General features: G+C 41.6%; 1 protein-coding gene across 1 annotated transcript in view; it reads right to left on the reverse strand.

Moving 5' to 3' along the window:
* KCNMB4 (potassium calcium-activated channel subfamily M regulatory beta subunit 4) overlaps positions 1–19,881 on the reverse strand; it is a 74,670-nt gene that overhangs the window by 15,385 nt on the left and 39,404 nt on the right. Inside the window, exon 2 of the mRNA XM_075598941.1 lies at positions 18,704–18,831. Coding sequence (XP_075455056.1) covers positions 18,704–18,831 — 128 coding nt within the window. The remainder of the gene's footprint in view (positions 1–18,703; positions 18,832–19,881) is intronic.

A 19,881-nucleotide genomic window follows, 5' to 3' on the forward strand; every position in this document is an offset into this window, starting at 1 on the left:
TCTCATATTTGTTTATCAAATTAGGGGCATGTTTTGTCTTTTTTATTAAAATTGTTCATATATTTTATATTATTGTTTTTTGCGCTCTTTTCTTTTGTTTGCATGTTTTTATGGATTTGTTATGTCCCCCTTAGAGCTGCATTTTCCCATTAATTAATGCATTTCATTTACCTTTTGAGCGCTGGTTCTTTAAAAAAAAATAATTATATTTATAACAAAAACACACAGTATACCGCATGCATGCCTATATTAAAGGTTACCCCAAATATATGATGATGTAACAATATACAGTGGTGCTCAAAAGGATAATGATAATATGTGACAACAAAAAAGTATCCACGGGTATACCGAAAATGTATAAACAATTTATTGATATAGATAAAAACCGGGGGAGAAATGTTGAAAAGGAGTGGGTACTCCAAGCAGACTCCTCTAATCACTAGGGTTGCCAGGTGTCCGGTATTGAACCGGACGCCCGGTATTTGGTTACCCTGTCTGGTAATAAATGAGAGATAATACCGAACATGTATGTGTCTGGTATTATGTCTCCGGACTTAGTAACCAATCGTGGGGAGGGATAGAGCAGGGCTGCTGCTGCTAGGGGGCTGGGCAGCTTCCTCCATCCTGATTGGCTGCTGTGTAATTCAGCCAATCAGGAGGAGGTAGCAGGAGCCTGGGGGGTGGGGCCAAAGAGCAGAGGATAAGCATGCAGCAAAGAGGTGAGGTGTGTGTCCTGTCTCCTGCCTGCTGCCTGTGTCCTTTGTGTGTGTGTGTCCTGTCTGCTGCCTGTGTCGTGTGTGTGTGTCCTGTCTGCTGCGTGTGTGTGTGTGTGTGTGTGTGTGTGTGTGTGTGTGTGTGTGTGTGTGTGTGTGTGTGTGTGTGTGTGTGTGTGTGTGTGTGTGTGTGTGTGTGTGTGTGTGTGATGACAGACAGTACTGACAACTTTGAGCAATTGCTCACTCCCCTTACTTTTCTTTTACCATACTAAGTCTAACCATTTTCAAGACCTATTAAAAATAACCCCCATTGTAAATTCATCACAGCAGCCATGCAATCTCTGCAGCACCCTTCTTAATTACAGATCACCCCCAAGAAGGCAGAGCAGGCTACTTATTCAATGGCATGATTCAATATGCAATTTAAAGCTGGATTTTGAATGAAAAATGGAATGGAAAATAAGGAAGGGGAGAAGGGAATGATTATGCTATATTGATGACTTGTTGATGGTCTGGAGTGGTGGGGAGGTCAAGTTGCTCAAATTTTTTGACTATCTGTCAGATAACCAACTAAACTTGAAATTCACACACAATTATCATATGAATAAGATACAATTTTTAGATCTTAAATTATATGTTGATAATTGCAAATGCATTCAATCAGATATATTCCGTAAAGACAATGCTAGGAATACCTTACTACATGCTGACAGTTGTCATTCCCGCCCCATGATCAGAGGTATCCCACGGGGATAGTCCCTGCGATTATGCGGGAGATGCTATGGAGTGAGCTTTTAACCACTTAAATGTAGGAGGGGGTGAGCTTCAACAAGACAAGCTGAACAAGAATTGTAAAACATACAGGACACCTGCAAGCTCATATTGAACCCCCAAAATAACCACAACATATATATAAGCATATAAGTGTCACAGAGGAGTGCTACTGAGCATGGCAATATATATTTAAAACCAGAGACAGGACATGAAACACAGACAGAGCTCAGTGCACATCCAGTGAAACTTAAGTGTTGTAAGCCCCTGAGCCACTACACGGCAGACCACATCTCAAGGGTCCCAAACACTAATATAAATTCTTAATAACCTGTGCATTACCAGGAAGAATGATTTATAATAAATCTGTCAAAATTAGTTGCATAGTTCTAAGTCTGATTGAAGCTTTTATTAACCTGTACATTATCGACGTATACATGTTCTCATTGGAGGTTCACAGCTGAAACAGTTTTAATTGAGCCCTTGTTCGCGGGCTTTGTGTTTTACAAGTTGGGCTTGCAGTCACTCTCCTCACTCCCAGACGAAGCGCTAGTATAGCGTGAAACGCGTAGAGGAGGAGGCTGTGCTGCAGCCTGCTATTTTACAAGTGTGTGTCTTTTTCAATAAAGCTTCTTTTGTACAATCATCGGAACTGACGTCAGATTTGCTGTTTGCTGTGGCACCGGATACTCTCTCTTCATTCCTACAGGCTCACTCTGCCGGATGCACGCCGTGGGAAGCACTACCAAGGAGCAACAAGACCCAAGACGGAAGAGCTAACAGGGGTAAGATTATCTTTCTCTACCCCTGAGCCCCGACTATCATAGTGGTCTCCCTATGCTCCGTTTGCCTCCCTTTCAGCCACTCACATTACCAAGTGTTTGATTTATACAGTGGGATGCCTGAGTGCATGACAGCCACATACCTCTACTATTTATAGGAGAGTTGGAAGTACAAAGTACAAAAATCGCACCAAAACTTAACCAGAGCAGCTGATGCACATGTCCAATCTTTACGAATTCACTGAGGAAGAATTCGTAAAAATTGGACATGTGCATCAGCTGCTCTGGTTAAGTTTTGGCACGATTTTTGTACTTCCGACTCTCCTATAAATAGTAAGCTCACAGGTGTGCCGTACCTGACAGTGCTCACAGGTGTGCAGTACCTGACAATGCTCACAGGTGTGCAGTACATGACAATGCTCACAGGTGTGCTGTACCTGACAATGCTCACAGGTGTGCAGTACCTGACAGTGCTCACAGGTGTGCAGTACATGACAATGCTCACAGGTGTGCTGTACATGACAATGCTCACAAGTGTGCAGTACCTGACAGTGCTCACAGGTGTGCAGTACCTGACAATGCTCACAGGTGTGCAGTACCTGACAATGCTCACAGGTGTGCAGTACATGACAATGCTCACAGGTGTGCAGTACCTGACAATGCTCACAGGTGTGCAGTACCTGACAGTGCTCACAGGTGTGCAGTACCTGACAATGCTCACAGGTGTGCTGTACATGACAATGCTCACAGGTGTGCTGTACCTGACAATGCTCACAGGTGTGCTGTACATGACAATGCTCACAGGTGTGCAGTACCTGACAATGCTCACAGGTGTGCAGTACCTGACAGTGCTCACAGGTGTGCTGTACATGACAATGCTCACAGGTGTGCTGTACCTGACAATGCTCACAGGTGTGCTGTACATGACAATGCTCACAGGTGTGCAGTACCTGACAATGCTCACAGGTGTGCTGTACATGACAATGCTCACAGGTGTGCTGTACCTGACAATGCTCACAGGTGTGCTGTACATGACAATGCTCACAGGTGTGCAGTACCTGACAATGCTCACAGGTGTGCTGTACATGACAATGCTCACAGGTGTGCTGTACCTGACAATGCTCACAGGTGTGCTGTACATGACAATGCTCACAGGTGTGCAGTACCTGACAATGCTCACAGGTGTGCTGTACATGACAATGCTCACAGGTGTGCTGTACCTGACAATGCTCACAGGTGTGCTGTACATGACAATGCTCACAGGTGTGCAGTACCTGACAATGCTCACAGGTGTGCTGTACATGACAGTGCTCACAGGTGTGCAGTACCTGACAGTGCTCACAGGTGTGCTGTACATGACAATGCTCACAGGTGTGCTGTACATGACAATGCTCACAGGTGTGCAATATGTAACAGTACATTTCCTTTTTAACCTTAAAACCGGCCAATATGGAATGTTGTCTGACCACTTTCTTTGGTGGTTGCTTGATGATGTAATGTAGTTGTTACCGGCCACACTTTTAAAATGTGTGGACATTTTGATTCCACCCTCCTCACTTGGGCAAATGTCATGGTCCCCAACATCAATCTGTTTCTGCTTGTGTGTAAAAATGTACTTTAAACCATTACTGTTTAAAAACCATAAATGAATGAAGACCATAAAAATCACCGTTCCAAATAAAAATCACATCACCCTGCTCCATGGATTGTTATGCCATATGTTTTGCCAAATCAGGGGTCAACGTTAATCTAATCCCATCTATAATTGAAATAAATGAATGTTGTATATTGTACAACTTTTGCCTGTTGCCATTAGTTGGCACTCAGAGAGCCTCAAACTGGGGACATAATATCTTCAGCCGCCAATCGATGACCATCAGTTTCTGAGGTGGACAGGACTCTCACTGCCACAGGTGTAATGCGTTACAAGCCCCTGGCAGTGAAAATGTTAAACAGCAAGTTTATCTTCCCAAGCAACAGGGGATGGCGTCAAAGCCCATTGAATAAAGACGTCAGAGAGTAACCAGGGCTCCTCTTTCTTTCAATCCACACCAAAAAAACGAATTCTCAGTATACTTGGCACATGAAGACAAAACTGTTGCACCAACTAAAAGAGTAGCTTTTAGCTTACATAATACCACTAAGAAGATCGTATTCTGCGGATATGGACCTGGAAGGCGGTTTGTCTCTGCAATATATTCCCTTTTTACTAATTAAACATGGAAGGCACATTTATCCTCAGAAGTGGAGTAGTGTAGCGGTAGCAACAGATCATTTACGGCCTCACATGCGAGCCAATGCCCAGCTGTATGCAAGTCTAAACTGCAATACATAGAAGGAACAAACGTACAGGATATCAGTTATACAAATACCATTGCAATAATCCAAACACGTCTCCACAACACAACGTAATGCATATGTGTGCAACTAATACGATTACAATAGTTCAATATATATACAGGTATGAAGTTTCATAGCAGTTACTGTATGTTTAGGTGGTCGGCTGCGGCATGCAAATATTGCACTAATGATGTAAGTGTATGCATGTTTATGTCATGCAGTGCATGCCTATAATATGTGCCCTAGCTAATGGTACATGTATTATTTATCTTCATGACTTATTGATGAGTGGTAGATGTAGCTGTGCATATTAAAAGGTCACTACTGAGGGACAGAAAGCCAATTATTTATATATATATATATATATATATATATATATATATATATATCTCGAAGAAAAGCGCGTGCCACACATAGCATAAATCTGTGTTGAAATTTATTATCACACTAAAAAGGCTTCTAAATAGGCACACTCACAAGTGGAGTAAGAACAAGCGCATTTGAGAGAGATCCTTTCTCATGGTGATAGTGATCATCTGCTGCACTCATCTCATGGTGCCACATGGAAAGCCCATATCCTGCTTGGTGATCCGGAGTAATTCCACTCAGTCAGCGGGGTTGAGGTAACCTCCGGCAGTCAGATGGAAAATGACAGCGTATGTAACAAAAGTGTCCAACCAATTGAGGATAGCTGAATAACCACAGGTAGTAGCGCTGGTATCTCAGAGCACAGCCGCTCACAACTGCATGGTGCCGTAACAGGGTCCCAATGCGTTTCGCCCCTGTAAGACGCTGTACTAGCTAGCCCTCCCTTTTTGTTTGTTTTAATAACAAGTTTTTATACTGTTTTGTCAATTTTTAGACTTTAGGTCTATATTTATTAAACATTCTGTACTTTTTCTTAATAAATATTATAGATGTATGCTATATGACAATTTATTGTTATTTGATGTATTTACGCTTTGGCACTCGTTTCTTCAATTGTTATAATGAGTCCAAGAGTAGGCTTTTGGGTGCACCTCTTAATTGATTACATTACTCAGCTGTATTAAATTTATCAGCCATTATTTAAATGCTATGGACACCCACTCATTCACCCCTGATGAAGTCACTTGCATGCCGAAACGCGTTGGGACCCTGTTATTGTGTATTACATTACCACGGAGTTGTGAGCGGCTGTGCTCTGAGATACCAGCGCCACTACCTGTGGTTATTCAGCTATCCTCAATTGGTTGGACACTTTTTACATACGCTGTAATTTTCCATCGGACTGCCTGAGGTTACCTTTACCCCACTGACTAAGTTAAATTACTCCGGATCACCAAGCAGGATATGGGCTTTCCATGTGGCACCATGAGATGAGTGCAGCAGATGATCACTATCAACGTGAGAAATTCTCTCTCTCAAATGCGCTTGTTCTTACTCCACTTGTGAGTGTGCCTATTTAGAAGCCTTTTTAGTGTGATAATAAATTTCAACACAGATTTATGCTATGTGTGGCACGCGCTTTTCTTCTCTTTTTATATTTAGATATCCGTGGATGTAGTTCATCCCTTCTGAAGCTGTGATCCTTGTCACTGCACCTATTATATTGATTTGAACTATTGATTTGAACTCACTTATCACATGGACCTTTCAAATACTGGTTTGATTCACTACTTATATTGTTTTGGAACTTTCACTGTGTTTATTATTTAATTACTTTAGTGTGGTGTTCTGTGAGTGTTAACATACCTGCACATGCCCTACATCATATTGCTCACGTCTATTTATAACCATAACTAGATTTATCTTAGCTAGCACTAATAATATTGTTTGCAATATATATATATATCACCTAGCATACAGTGCTTCCACTGCATCAAGGGATTCTGGGACATGACATGCAAATGAGCACACGTGACACCTTTTGCCTGAAATCTGTTTTTACATGGAACCCTTATAAGCAAATGCGCTGCTCTGATTTTAAGCACAGCCAGTACAACCAACCACTGATGAGGCTGTCTGTGAGTGGATTGACTGGTTTTGCATCTAATCCCATGCTGTGCTTAAAAGCTGGTTGAGCAGCAGAGCATTTGCTTATAAGTGCTCATTTGCATGTCATTCCCCAGAATCCCTTGCTGCAGAGAAGCACTGTATGCTGGGTGATAATGGTGAAATGCCGGGTTGCAGACCTGTCTTAGGCTGCGTCCACGCTAGCGCTAAGCGCGCTGCACTTGCCGAGTTTAATTCTTGTAAATCTGTATCTTCAATTTGACTTCGGAGCGCAGAGCAGGGTCACATGACCAATGGGGAGAGAGAGGCAGTTGAGCGGAGAGGTTGAAGGGGGGGCTTGAGTGGAGAGAGGAGGAAGGGGGTAGCGGAGACAGGTGGAAGGGGAGAGTGGAGAGAGGTGGAACAGGGGAGCGGAGAAAGGTGGAAGGGGGAAGCGGAGAGAGTTGGAAGGGGGGAGAGAGAGGAGAGCAGAGGGGGGAGAGTATCAGGTGGGCCAGAATGGAGAGAAGGGGGGGAGAAAGAGAATGGAAGTGGGGGAGAGAGAGGAGCGAAGGGAGGGAGAAAAAGGAGGGATGAGGGAGAGAGGATGGAAGGGGGGGAGAGAGAGGAGGGAAGGGGGGAAAAGAGAGATAGGAGGGGAGGGGGGAGGGAGATAATGGAGGGGAGGGGGGAGGGAGAGAATGGAGGCAAAGGGGAAAAGAGAGAATGGAGGGAAGGGGGAAAGGACAGAATGGAGGGAAGGGGGAGGGAGAGAATGGAGGGAGACACACACACACACAGAGACACACACACACACACACAGAGACACACACACAGAGACACACACACAGAGACACACACAGCCCCGATCCAGCAAATGACACGCCCCTCCCTTAATAGCCACGCCCCCCCCCCCCCCCCCCACTCCTGCTCTTAAATTATTGCAGAACAGTGATCGCTCATGCTTGGAGAGTTGGTGACGTCACCGCTCAAGCATGAACGAGCTCTGTGGCAGGCAGGGAGCGGGAGTGCCGGCGCTTGTGCATTGCACCCTGCTCGGCCGGGCGATTTGTGGCCGACTAGGTGCGCGCTCGTCACGGGGAGCGGCCACGACGTCACAGAGCTGGTTCGCCCTCATTGGGCGACCCGCTCACGTGACACGCTTGCGAGCAGCAAAATCAAATTTGCTCTGCAAGCATCTAAGCGCCGCGCATGCGCAGGCACTTCCTTACGCTGGCCACACACATTGTCTCAATGTGTTTCAGAGCGGTCAGCGTGAGCGCGCCCACCCACTCAGCACCACCCTGGCTGAGGCCAAGACATGTCAATGTGCTCACAAGTGATATTCTTTGTTGTGTGTGTGTGATATATATATATATAATACTGTCTTTAGGAAATGTTATTTATTACTGGCTGTATCTTTAATTGTACTTATTTTTTGTAATTAAGTATTCTTATTTGTATTCACATACTATTCCCCGGTGGCTTTTTTTGGTTAAGGAACACTATAATTATGTTGTGAAATGTCCCTCGTTAGTAACACAGCTGTCCACCTATGAAGTAATTACAGTGTTACTAGTGGAAAGCAAATTGGGTTTTACGCCAATGCAAAAAAACGATTTCAGTCTCGTATTGGTGCTTTTTACATTAGAAAGCAGTAAGCTGCACGTATTCATTGACAATTCAGGTGGCAGATTTTGTTTGTTCTGTCTATTGTTTTTTCTTACAATAATGTTGATTATGTGATCATTGACAATCAGTCCAAGCAATAGAAAAGTGTGTTTAGAAAGAACACTGCATTGGTAACTAAAAAAGCATGTGTGTTAGGTAGCACTTCAGAGAATAGGAATAATTAGAGAAATATTATACTGATGTTGTGGTGCACAAGAACAGGGAGGAACCGCAAAACCCCCCAAAAACATTACAAATATATACCAAAGGTTCTCAGCACACAATCTCCAGAAAGGAATCAGACAATTGTCAATTGAAATTTAAAGAATATGTTGAAAATTGACGCAGTACACACATTTCCCCAATAGAGGCATGGAGAGTACGTCTCACAAAACAGAGCTAAACCGTGTCAAAAATATGGAGGGGGAGGAGGAGAAACAAAAAGGGAATGGAGAACACACAAGGAAAAAAAACAAAAAACTACGTAAAACAAACGTAAAAGATGAGGTAATATAAACAAGAGCGGCAACGTTTTGGGGCCTAAATCGCCCCTTCTTCATGCCCGTTCCCACAGACCTTTTGAGTCTACGGTACTTCCCAGAATTTATATTAGTGTTAGGACCCTTGAGACGTGGTCTGCCTTGGAGGAGCTCAAGGGCTTACAACACTTTGCCCAAAGAGTTAAACTAAAAGAACATTTTATTCTAAAGATACATAAACAGCTCAACCCCGTTATAGCGCGATCCGCTATAACGCGGTTTGAGCGTAGACCCCGAATTAATACACACTGCACACTGCATACATTCACAGCACACTGCACACACTCACAGCACACGGCACACACTCACAGCATACTGCACACACTCACAGCACACTGCACACACTCACAGCACACTGCACATACTCACAGCACACTGCACACACTCACAGCACACTGCATACACTCACAGCACACTGCATACACTCACAGCACACTGCACACACTCACAGCACACTGCACACACTCACCAGCACACTGCACATACTCACAGCACACTCCACACTCACAGCATACTGCATACACTCACAACACACTGCACATACTCACAGCACACTGCACATACTCACAGCACACTCCACACTCACAGCACACTGCATACACTCACAGCACACTGCATACACTCACAGCACACACACACACCACACTGCACACACACACACACACACACACACACCACACTGCACACACACACCACACTGCACACACACACACACCACACTGCACACACTCAGCACACACTCACAGCACACTGCATACACTCACAGCACACCGCACACACTCACAGCACACTGCACACACTCACAGCACACTGCACACACTCACAGCACACTGCACACACACACAGAGACACACTGTCTCTTTAAGGGAGCTTGCTCTTGCAAGACGGAAGCAGAAGCAGGAAGCAGAGACAGGGAGAAGAGCTGCCAGATGCCGGGTAAGTGCTGTGTGCTGCTGCCGCACCGGGTCTGGGAACGCTGGGAGAGTTCTCAGCTTTCCCCCTCCAGCGGACACGGTACCACCACAAAAAAAAAAAAACTTGAAAAAAATGTTGTTTTTTTTAGGCGTCCATTTTTTTCCCGTGATTCCGTTTATAACGCGGCGGTCGCGGGTGGCCCCCGAGGACCACGCTATAACGGGGTTAAGCTGTATATATATATATATATTTAGGCACTGTACTGTCTATTTGTGTCATAGGATGTAGCACTGAGCTCTATCTGTGTTTCATGTTCTGTCTCTTGTTTTAAATATATATTGCCATGCTCAGTAGCACTCCTTTTTGACACTTATACGCATATATATATATATATATATATATATATGTTGTGGTTATTTGTGGGTTCAATATGAGCTTGTAGGGGTTCTGTGTACTTCCCTCCGTCCAAAAACCTATCATCTAAATCTAGCATAAATGTTGAGAAAATGTTAACTACATAACCTTGTAATAAACGTTCTTTAACACAGAAAGAACTACAAGGAATATCTGGAGACTCCAAATCAAAGAAATGTAGCACCTAGCGATACAATGTAAACCATATAATGGATCCTGTAATGCTGAATGTAACCCTTTATGGATAAAGAATGTGTCTGTGGAGTATCAAAATCATTCCTAATGTAACCAACAGCTGTGCTGCAGGAAAATTCCCCGTAGAGCAAATTGTGATGGTCTAACACCAATGCTGGACAAAACGGCCACACACAAAAGGCCTGTAGAATAAAGAATGGCTATAATAGCAAGAGAAAATAACGTTACGTATCCTCAGTGGTTTGTGTTGCCAAATGCAGTCCGTCACGGACTGCTGCAGCTGACTGCCAGACAGCATTTGACACCACAAAAAACATGTCAACGCTTCTCTGCCAATTGTAAAATACGGTATGTTTCTTAATTTAATATTTCTTTAGTAGCCTTTTAAATACCACCTGAATACAGAACGTCTAGCTGCCCAAGAAATATTATAGGATGTGAAGATTTCTGTAAAATAACATGAACATGAATTAATTCTCAAATAAACACTGTTGTAATTATCACTAAAAGTCTACTTGTGCTTTAGAACATACAATATTATCCTAAAAACGTGGCTTGTTGGTTGGTCTTGAGCACTGTACCCTGATATACATGCTGCTTTTGTATGACTTACAAGCACCAATCAGAGGTCCTCAGGAGCTGAGCCGAGACACTCCGACCCACCGGGAAAAAACAAAACATTTTAAAACTGCTGGTAAATTGCAAATAAAATAAAAAATTATGGCCTTGGGGTCAACCAAAAGGAAACCCAAGCGAGGCTGACCCTGATGTCCATGTTGTTTTCCTTACACACGGATTCTTATCCAATACATTTGAAAAGCTTTTCTGTTGAGTGCAGGGTAAGGAGAATCAGAACCACAGTTCAGATCATTTTTAAAAAGTAGGTTAAAAAAAAAAAATCAAGGCGCATGGATTGATCATACTGTATCTAACAAACTAAATAATGGTGCAGTGACTATACAATTAAAGTAATCTGGCCTGAAAGATAAAGTTCTGTACTTTGAAATGTCGCAATAGCAGCCATTTTTTACAAAATCCAAATGATCCTTATGCATAAAATGAAAAACGACCAAAGTATTTCATAGTAGTGAATGTGATCCAGGTGAAAGAGAGATCAGTTAATCCGTTATTATATAAAGAAAATATATATATTTAGATTATAAAACACTAAATTATATACAATTGTATTCCATAGTAAATCAGTACTTCAGTATTAGGCAATACCTATATTAGGTATCACCTAATACTGACGTACTCATTTTCTCTGCACTATCGCCACTGGACTAACACGTCTATTTCTACTTAATTCCATAATACCTAGCTGTATTTGTTAATGTGTTAACCTAATATTAAATGGTTTAATTTGATGATAATTGCCTTTACCAAGTGTTATAGATTCAGGCCTAATGCAGTAAAACATTATTGACTAAATAATTAAAGCAGAAGTCCTGCTTACTCTGCAGCTTTTAATTAATTTTCTGACAGTGCGGTTCGGGATTAAGAAAGAATACAGTGTAAGCGCTGTCTCCTCTCATAATAGGAAATTATTTAGCAGTTTATCGAATACATGGATTGAGTATCATTTGTTTTCATGGGGGGGTTGAAGGAGTTGAAAGAAATGGTCCTCTCATCAAATAATTGATAAGGGACACTCAGACTGCTTTAAGGTGCAGATCCATCTAGGAATAAAATGATCCAATAACAGTGATGTTGTTATTTATTTGTACCGTGTTTTAAATCGGACACCTTTTTTCAAAGTCACTTTTTAAACTAGAAAAAGCGGAACCGTTTATGTGATGTCACGCAGTGTTGACCAGGATTTGCCTTCCTCTTTCAAAGACAAATGCCCAGATTAAAGTTCTGTTAACTCAGGGAAAAAACGCATAGCGTTACCTAAAACAGGTACATACATCATATTCCGAGTTAGCGCGGTATTCACTCAAATACAGCCATTTGTCTAAAAGAAACGGGTACACTTGAGGTCATTAGTGTTACCTTAACCTTACGTTATTTGCAAGATAACGCTGCGATATCTTCAAATAAGGTGAGTTACTAAGTGAGAGTTGTTAGGCCTCCTGGGGGGGAGGAAGGTGGCGGTTAACCCCTTGTTTGCCATAGTGTTTAGTAAGCCAATGTCCATCAATGAATCAATGTCTTACTTGCCTCGTTGGTATGCAATAGTCTCGTGAAGGGGAGGAGGGGGATTGTTAGAGTCGTGTTAGGTATTTATGTATTGACTGTTAGCCATGCTGTAGGTTGCCCTTTGGCTACTAAAAGGTTAATAGAAAAAGATGCTAAAAGTTATTTTCATGAACTTGAATCTAGCCTTGGTATTTAACTCCTCTCCAAGCCCGATTTCACCATCTGGATTTGGAGTTATACCAAGTTTAGGTATAATTTATATAATGTAAAGTTATTTCCTTTCATTTGACCAGAGCTTAGTGAATAGGGCATGAGTATCACTTAGCCCCATTAACGTGATGGCTATTATTAAACATACCGCTAATATTGTAACATGAGTAAATCCTGGTTAACATCATGTATATAGGCTTTAGTGAATACAGTGTTATGATTGCATTAGGTTTGTTTGTATACCAGATAGAAACGTATGTTTTTCAGATTAGCTGTTTTGAGGTGGAAGCTTTAAATGACCAACGTTACAGTACAAGGGTTTTAGCTTTCTAAAGCCACATGCTGACCATATAAACACATGCCTTTAAACCCGACTAAACTTTTCTTTAAAACACCATAGGAATCATATTCATTTTTCACCAGGGCTTATCTCTGGCAATTAAGTCAAGAATTTCAGCTCTCTGCTTCTTGAGATTTAAGAAGTAAGAAGCTGAAAAGGTCACGTTTGTTGTATATCAGAGCAAAAAAGGCTTTGAAGGCAGTAGCAAATCAGTTAACCAATTTGCATGGATAAATTGATGGAAATCCATGCAGCTAGTCTCAGCTGTAAAATAAAAATACATGTAAGTCATATGTGAGGTAAGTAACAGGGGCTGTTATACATTTGGTAAAGGTATATCTTTTTGCTACAGTTTGTAGTAAAGTCTCTAAGAAAAAAGGGTCCCCTAAACCTATTATCAATGTCAATTCTTTCTAGAGTCAGCAGATCACCTTTCACCACAGTCAGAAAACATCAAAAAGGAAGACAGCAGAGGCAACAATTACTGCGTCTTTACATTCCTACTGTGTTTGTAAGTCTCCCAATATACAACTTAGATTGTAAGCTCTTTGCATCAGGTCTCCTTTGGCCTTACGCTGTTATGTACTTGCTACTCTTATCCCTACATTATTTCCCCTGTATTGCAATCTTGTTTAATGCTGCGTACTGTACACTGTTGGCGCTATATAAATAAAATGACACATACAGATGCCGTCTTGCCTTTGGGACACTGCTCCCGCACGGTAAACACCTCCACGGAGTGTCCCCTGGTGCCAGATAGTAAGGCAAGGCTGCATCTGTACATAGAATAAGAGGGCAGAGAGGCACATCACAGACACAGGGGGAGACACAGAGGGAGACATTGACTCACTGTGGTACAGAGGAAACAAGACATTGACAGCACAGAAATGTAGTCATTGCAGGTTTTGGTACCTTTTAGGCAGCGGTGCCTAATACATTCGCCACTCACCACATGTGGCGAATAGGACAATGTATCAATGTAAGAACGGGGGGACTGGGGGAGAAAGCTGGGACATCTGCCCAGCAGCTGCGGGGGGCTCGGCTGTCCGGCGGCTTGGGAGGGGTCTCAGCTATGGGGGGCTTGGCTGCCTGGCGGCTGCGGGGCAAGTGCCTAGTGACACAGCACCACCCCTGCACACCGGAAGTTGGTCCCGCTTCATCATTAGCCCGCGTGATCGTAGGCCTACACTAGCTAAGTTGTAGGGGAGTTATGTGTATTTGGAGTGTGGGGTTATATGTTTTGAGGATGTGGGGGGTTAGTTCCTCCAGCACAGTGGGGACTCAGAATGGTCAGATACAAAGAAAGATTGTGGTGGTAGGGGGACTCCATTATTAGGAAGGTAGATAGGGCAATCTGTTGCCATGACCGCATGAACCGAACAGTTTGTTGTCTCCCGGGTGCTCGGATTCGGCACATTGCGGATTGGGTAGACAGATTGTTGGGGGGGGCTGGGATTGACCCGGCGGTCCTGGTACACGTTGGCACCAATGACAAAGTTAGGGAAAGATGGAGGGTCCTGAAAAATGATTTACAGGGATCTAGGCCAAAAGCTTAAGGCAAGGACCTCCAAGGTAGTATTTTCTGAAATACTACCAGTACCATGCACTACCGCAGGGAGACAGTCAGAGATCAGGGAGGTTAATGCATGGCTAAGAAAGTGGTGCAGGAAGGAGGAGTTTGGATTTTTAGAGCACTGGGACTCCTTTTCTGAGAGGTGCCATCTATATTCTAGGGACGGATTGCACCTCAATGAAGAGGGATCTTCTATGATAGGGGGGAGAATGCTAAAAAGGTTGGAGGAGATTTTAAACTAGGATGGAGGGGGGAGGGGAATGAAACACATAATGAACTAAATGGAATAGAGGAGGATACAAGGGGGTATGGAGGTAGAATGGGGGCAAGTGCAAGTTTGACAAGCAGTGAGACACCCATAGTAAATACAGATAATACTAGAAAACTTCTAAAGACTAAACCAAGTGGGCGCAGAAAGGAAGGAGCAGATAAGATAATAGTATAGGCTGAAAAAAAACTTAAATGCATGCTTGCTAATGCAAGAAGCCTGACAGATAAAATGGGGAGCTTGAATTAATAGCTGCAAGGGAGCAGTATGATATCATAGGCATTACTGAAACATGGTGGGATGAAACTCATGACTGGACAGTTAATTTAGAGGGTTATTCCCTTTTTCGGAAGGATCGAACAAATAGAAGGGGAGATGGAGTATGTTTATATGTTAAACCGGATCTAAAACCTATTATAAGGGATGATGTTTATGAAGGGAATGATGAAAATGTAGAGACTTCGTGGATAGAAATTAGCAGTGGAGGTAAAAGTATTAAGAAAATGTTTGTGGGAATATTCTATAAACCACCAAATATCTGTGAGATTGAGGAAGCTAAAATACTTTTGCAAATGGAAAAGGCATCAAAACTGGGTCATGTTTGCATAATGGGGGATTTTAATTATCCAGACATAGACTGGGGCAATGAGATTAGCGTTACAACAAAAGGAAACAGGTTTTTGGGGGTGCTTAAAGACAATTATATGACCCAAATTATTGAGCAACCAACCAGGAGAGGGGCAATACTGGATTTGGTCATATCAAACAATGTAGAAGTAATAACAAATATTCAAGTCCTGGAACATTTGGGTAACAGTGATCATAACATGGTCTCATTTGAAATAAATTATCAAAAAATAGATTTCTTGGGTTCAACAAAGACCTTAAACTTTAGAAAGGCAGATTTTAATAAACTGAGGTCTAATCTAGTAGTAATACAATGGGATGATGTTTTTGCAGGGAAAAATGTAGAAGATAAATGGGCAGTCTTTAAAACATTGTTAGAAAAGCACACTTATCAGTGTATATCCTTGGGTAATAAGTATAAAAGAAATAAGTCAAAACCAATGTTGCTAAATAAACAGGTAGGGGAGGAAATGGACAAGAAGATGAAGGCGTTTAGATTCTTTAAGTCAGAAGAGACGGAGACATCGTATCAGAATTATAAGGAATGTAACAAAAATTGCAAAAGGGCAATCAAATTAGCAAAAATGGATAATGAAAAAAGGATTGCAATAGAAAGTAAGGTCAACCCTAAAAAGTTCTTTAAGTACCTTAATAACAAAAAATGAGAAAAGAAAAATATAGGACCCTTTCAGTGTGAGATGGGTAGGCAGATTATTGGAGATAAGGAAAAAGCTGAGGTATTAAACAAATTCTTTGCCTCTGTGTTTACCAGGGAAGAATCAAGTTCAATAGTACTGCCGCAGGAGGAAGCCACAACCTCCATATTAATGAACAATTGGTTAACTGAGGAAGAAGTTCATAAGCGACTTGAAAAAATTAAAGTAAATAAGGCACCTGGCCCCGATGGCATACATCCAAGAGTTCTCAAGGAGTTAAGCTCAGTAATAGCCAAACCATTATATTTAATATTCAAGGACTCCATTTCTACAGACTCAGTACCACAAGATTGGCGTAAAGCAGATGTGATGCCTATATTTAAAAAGGGAGCTAGATCACAACCGGGAAATTACAGACCTGTAAGCCTGACTTCAATAGTAGGGAAACTACTTGAAGGTTTAATACGGGATAATATTCAGGAATACCTAATGAAAAACAAAATTATTAGTAATAGTCAGCATGGATTTATGAAGGATAGATCTTGCCAAACTAACCTTATTTGTTTCTTTGAGGAGGTAAGTAGGAATTTAGACCAGGGTAATGCAGTTGATGTGGTCTACTTAGATTTTGCAAAGGCTTCACACAAGAGGTTGGTGTACAAAATACAGAAAATTGGACTCAGTAATAATATATGCACCTGGATTGAAAACTGGTTAAAGGACAGACAACAGAGGGTTGTCCTAAATGGAACTTTTTCAGGTTGGGCTAAAGTCGTGAGTGGAGTACCTCAGGGATTGGTTCTGGGACCCCTGCTTTTTAACTTGTTTATTAATGACCTTGAGGTTGGGATCGAGAGCAAAGTCTCCATCTTTGCTGATGATACTAAATTGTGTAAGGTAATAGAATCAGAGCAGGATGTAATTTCTCTTCAGAAGAACCTGGAGAGACTGGAAACGTGGGCAGGTAAATGGCAAATTAGGTTTAATACAGATAAATGTAAGGTTATGCATTTGGGATGCAAGAATAAAAAGGCGACTTACAAATTAAATGGAGATATATTGGGGGAATCCTTGATGGAGAAGGATTTAGGAGTGCTTGTAGACTGCAGGCTTAGCAATAGTGCCCAATGTCATGCAGTAGCTGCAAAGGCAAACAAGATCTTATCTTGCATCAAATGGGCAATGGATGGAAGGGAAGTAAACATAATTATGCCCCTTTACAAAGCACTAGTAAGACCACACCTTGAATATGGAGTACGATTTTGGGCACCAATCCTAAAAAAAGACATTATGGAACTAGAGAGAGTGCAGAGAAGAGCCACCAAATTAATAAAGGGGATGGACATTTGAAACCTAGTATGGAAGGGAAAATATTTAGTAAAAGGTAACTATAATAGTAAATACAAAATTATGTTTCTACATAAAGGTCATAAAAACTGTTAAAATGTTTTTTCTTAACTACTCACTAACTATAGTGAAGTGGTTCCCAACTCCAGTTCTCAATGACTCCTAACAGTTAAGGTTTAAAGTATATCTTCGTATGAGCACAGGTGGGTCAATCATTTTGGCTGAAACACTTGTGCTCAAGCATGAATATCCTTAACTAGGCATGTTAGGGTCCTTAAGGACTGGAGTTGGGAATAGCAGACTGTGGAATTAGCAATGTTTCTTTTTTGCCTACCTGAATGGGGGGTCGTCAGTAGCTGATCTGTGCCCTGCCCCTCCCTCTCCCCTACCACCCCCTCCCCCACCCCCCCCCCCCCCCCCCCAACATCCAGGGATCCCCTGGTTTCCGATCGCTGAATACCTGCCCAATAGATACAAAATGGCACAAAGGAGACCAATCGAAAGTTGCGACACTTCTATTTGTGACACCACAACCATAATTGTCAAAACTTGCACACAAAAAGCGACAAACATTTTGAGGAACCCACTCTTGTTTAGGTAAGCTACCAAAGCTATGAAAAAAAATAAGCAAAACTGTGGGAAATTGCCGCTTTAAACAATGATTTATTCTAACAATGGCACAGTGACTGGCGAGCAAGTCAATGCACTTGTTCAGATATTAGCTGAGGTTTGTTTACTGTGAAGTCTGAGCTTGCTGTTCAAGCAGTGCAACCCACTCAACCAGTTAGACGCTTGATAAACCTCTCACGTGCAAAAGAAATGTAGTTATAAAACAGAAATGAATGTTATGGGGATTTTATGTAAGAAGCTACAAGAAATTCTGTTCAGTGTATTTTCTGAAGAAGAAACCCCCTCCCTGTGTTTTTCAATAAAAAGTCAGAGAAGATGAAAGAAATTCATACATACAACCAAGTCTGCCACTGAATAGGTGCTACTGCACCAAAAATATTATTGATTATTTAGCTGGGCAGAAGTTGAGGGATTTAATTAGCCTTCCATTTTAGTAGGAAAACATAACAAGGTTTATGATTGTGTTACCAGATATTAGGGCATAGTGATTTTTGCACAAACTTTAGTCTCTTTATGTATATTTACGCACGTGCATCATGTCCAGTGCAGTGAAGTCATGCAATGTTTTCCTATCAAGTCATGCAATGTGTTACCTTCGATGTTGATTGAAGTAGCAGGTAAAAGTTTGGTATCCAACATCCTTATTCCAAAATTCTTGCCAGTACAGAACATTTTCGGAATTCTTCTGGTTCTCCCTCTCACATGGAGGGATATACGAACACTGTTGAGATGGAGTTTAGAAACATTTGATTATTTTTGCACTGCACAGTGTGTACATTGAGCAGGTTTCTGATAAATTCACAATATCCTGTCATAATCTTATCAAATGTGTTGGAAACTCATGAGGAAGACTGAACAAAATGGAAAGCTAAGTTAAATGGAAATAAAAATGATCAAACCTTCACCTTCCACTGTATAGATATTGTTTTTTCACTCAGATGCTACAAATATACCTTCCAAATTTAATGTGGTTTTATATTAAATGTATAGTAAATCCTATCAAACACAAATAATGTACTTTAAAGATCAGTATGTTTTGAGTATACTCTTTCAGAATCTTTAATCCTTTTGAGTTTCCATTTTCTGAAGATATAATTTAGCTTCTAGAATATGCAAATGTGGATTAATTTGGCAGTAACAGCTTCAAGCCAAGAGAGATTCCCATTTGATATATAAACCCATTTCTAAAGTGGGATCATTTCTTAGCTCCCGCACACAAACTGCTGCATTCTTAGGAATTAGTGGTGTTATAATGCAATGCATCTCACACAAATCGGACACAGTTAATGGACCACAACATTGTGTGTGTCTCTTGCTTCCTGTCTGTAACGTAAAGCATAGCATAGTAGCATAGCAAAAAAAAATTGAATACATATAATACAATTCATAAAAAGGTGTTTCAATATATCATAGCCGCAGATAATAAGATAATGGATTAATTGTGCTTGTGTTGGTCCCTACATAAACCTTACAACATTTTAGGTAGCAATGTCCCCTACTCTGTTGAACGTTTTCTTCCCAGAATTTAAATAGAGTTAATATCTCAGCAGCCTGCGTGTCTCTTTAGCAGAAAATAGCTAAATTCCATTCTAGAATGCTCACCATTCAGGTGGAAGAAAAAATGCTGAAAGAATGGATTGCTGCTTTAAGGCGCAGCCCATCCTTGATCATATATATGCAGGCGGTCCTCGCTATCCGTCGGTCCGTTATCCGTCAAACAGATGATTGACTCCAGATAATGCATTCCGCCGAACGCATTATCCGACGTCGG

This window comes from Ascaphus truei, chromosome 5 (genome assembly GCF_040206685.1).
Source record: "Ascaphus truei isolate aAscTru1 chromosome 5, aAscTru1.hap1, whole genome shotgun sequence".
NCBI classification, from domain to species: domain Eukaryota; kingdom Metazoa; phylum Chordata; class Amphibia; order Anura; family Ascaphidae; genus Ascaphus; species Ascaphus truei.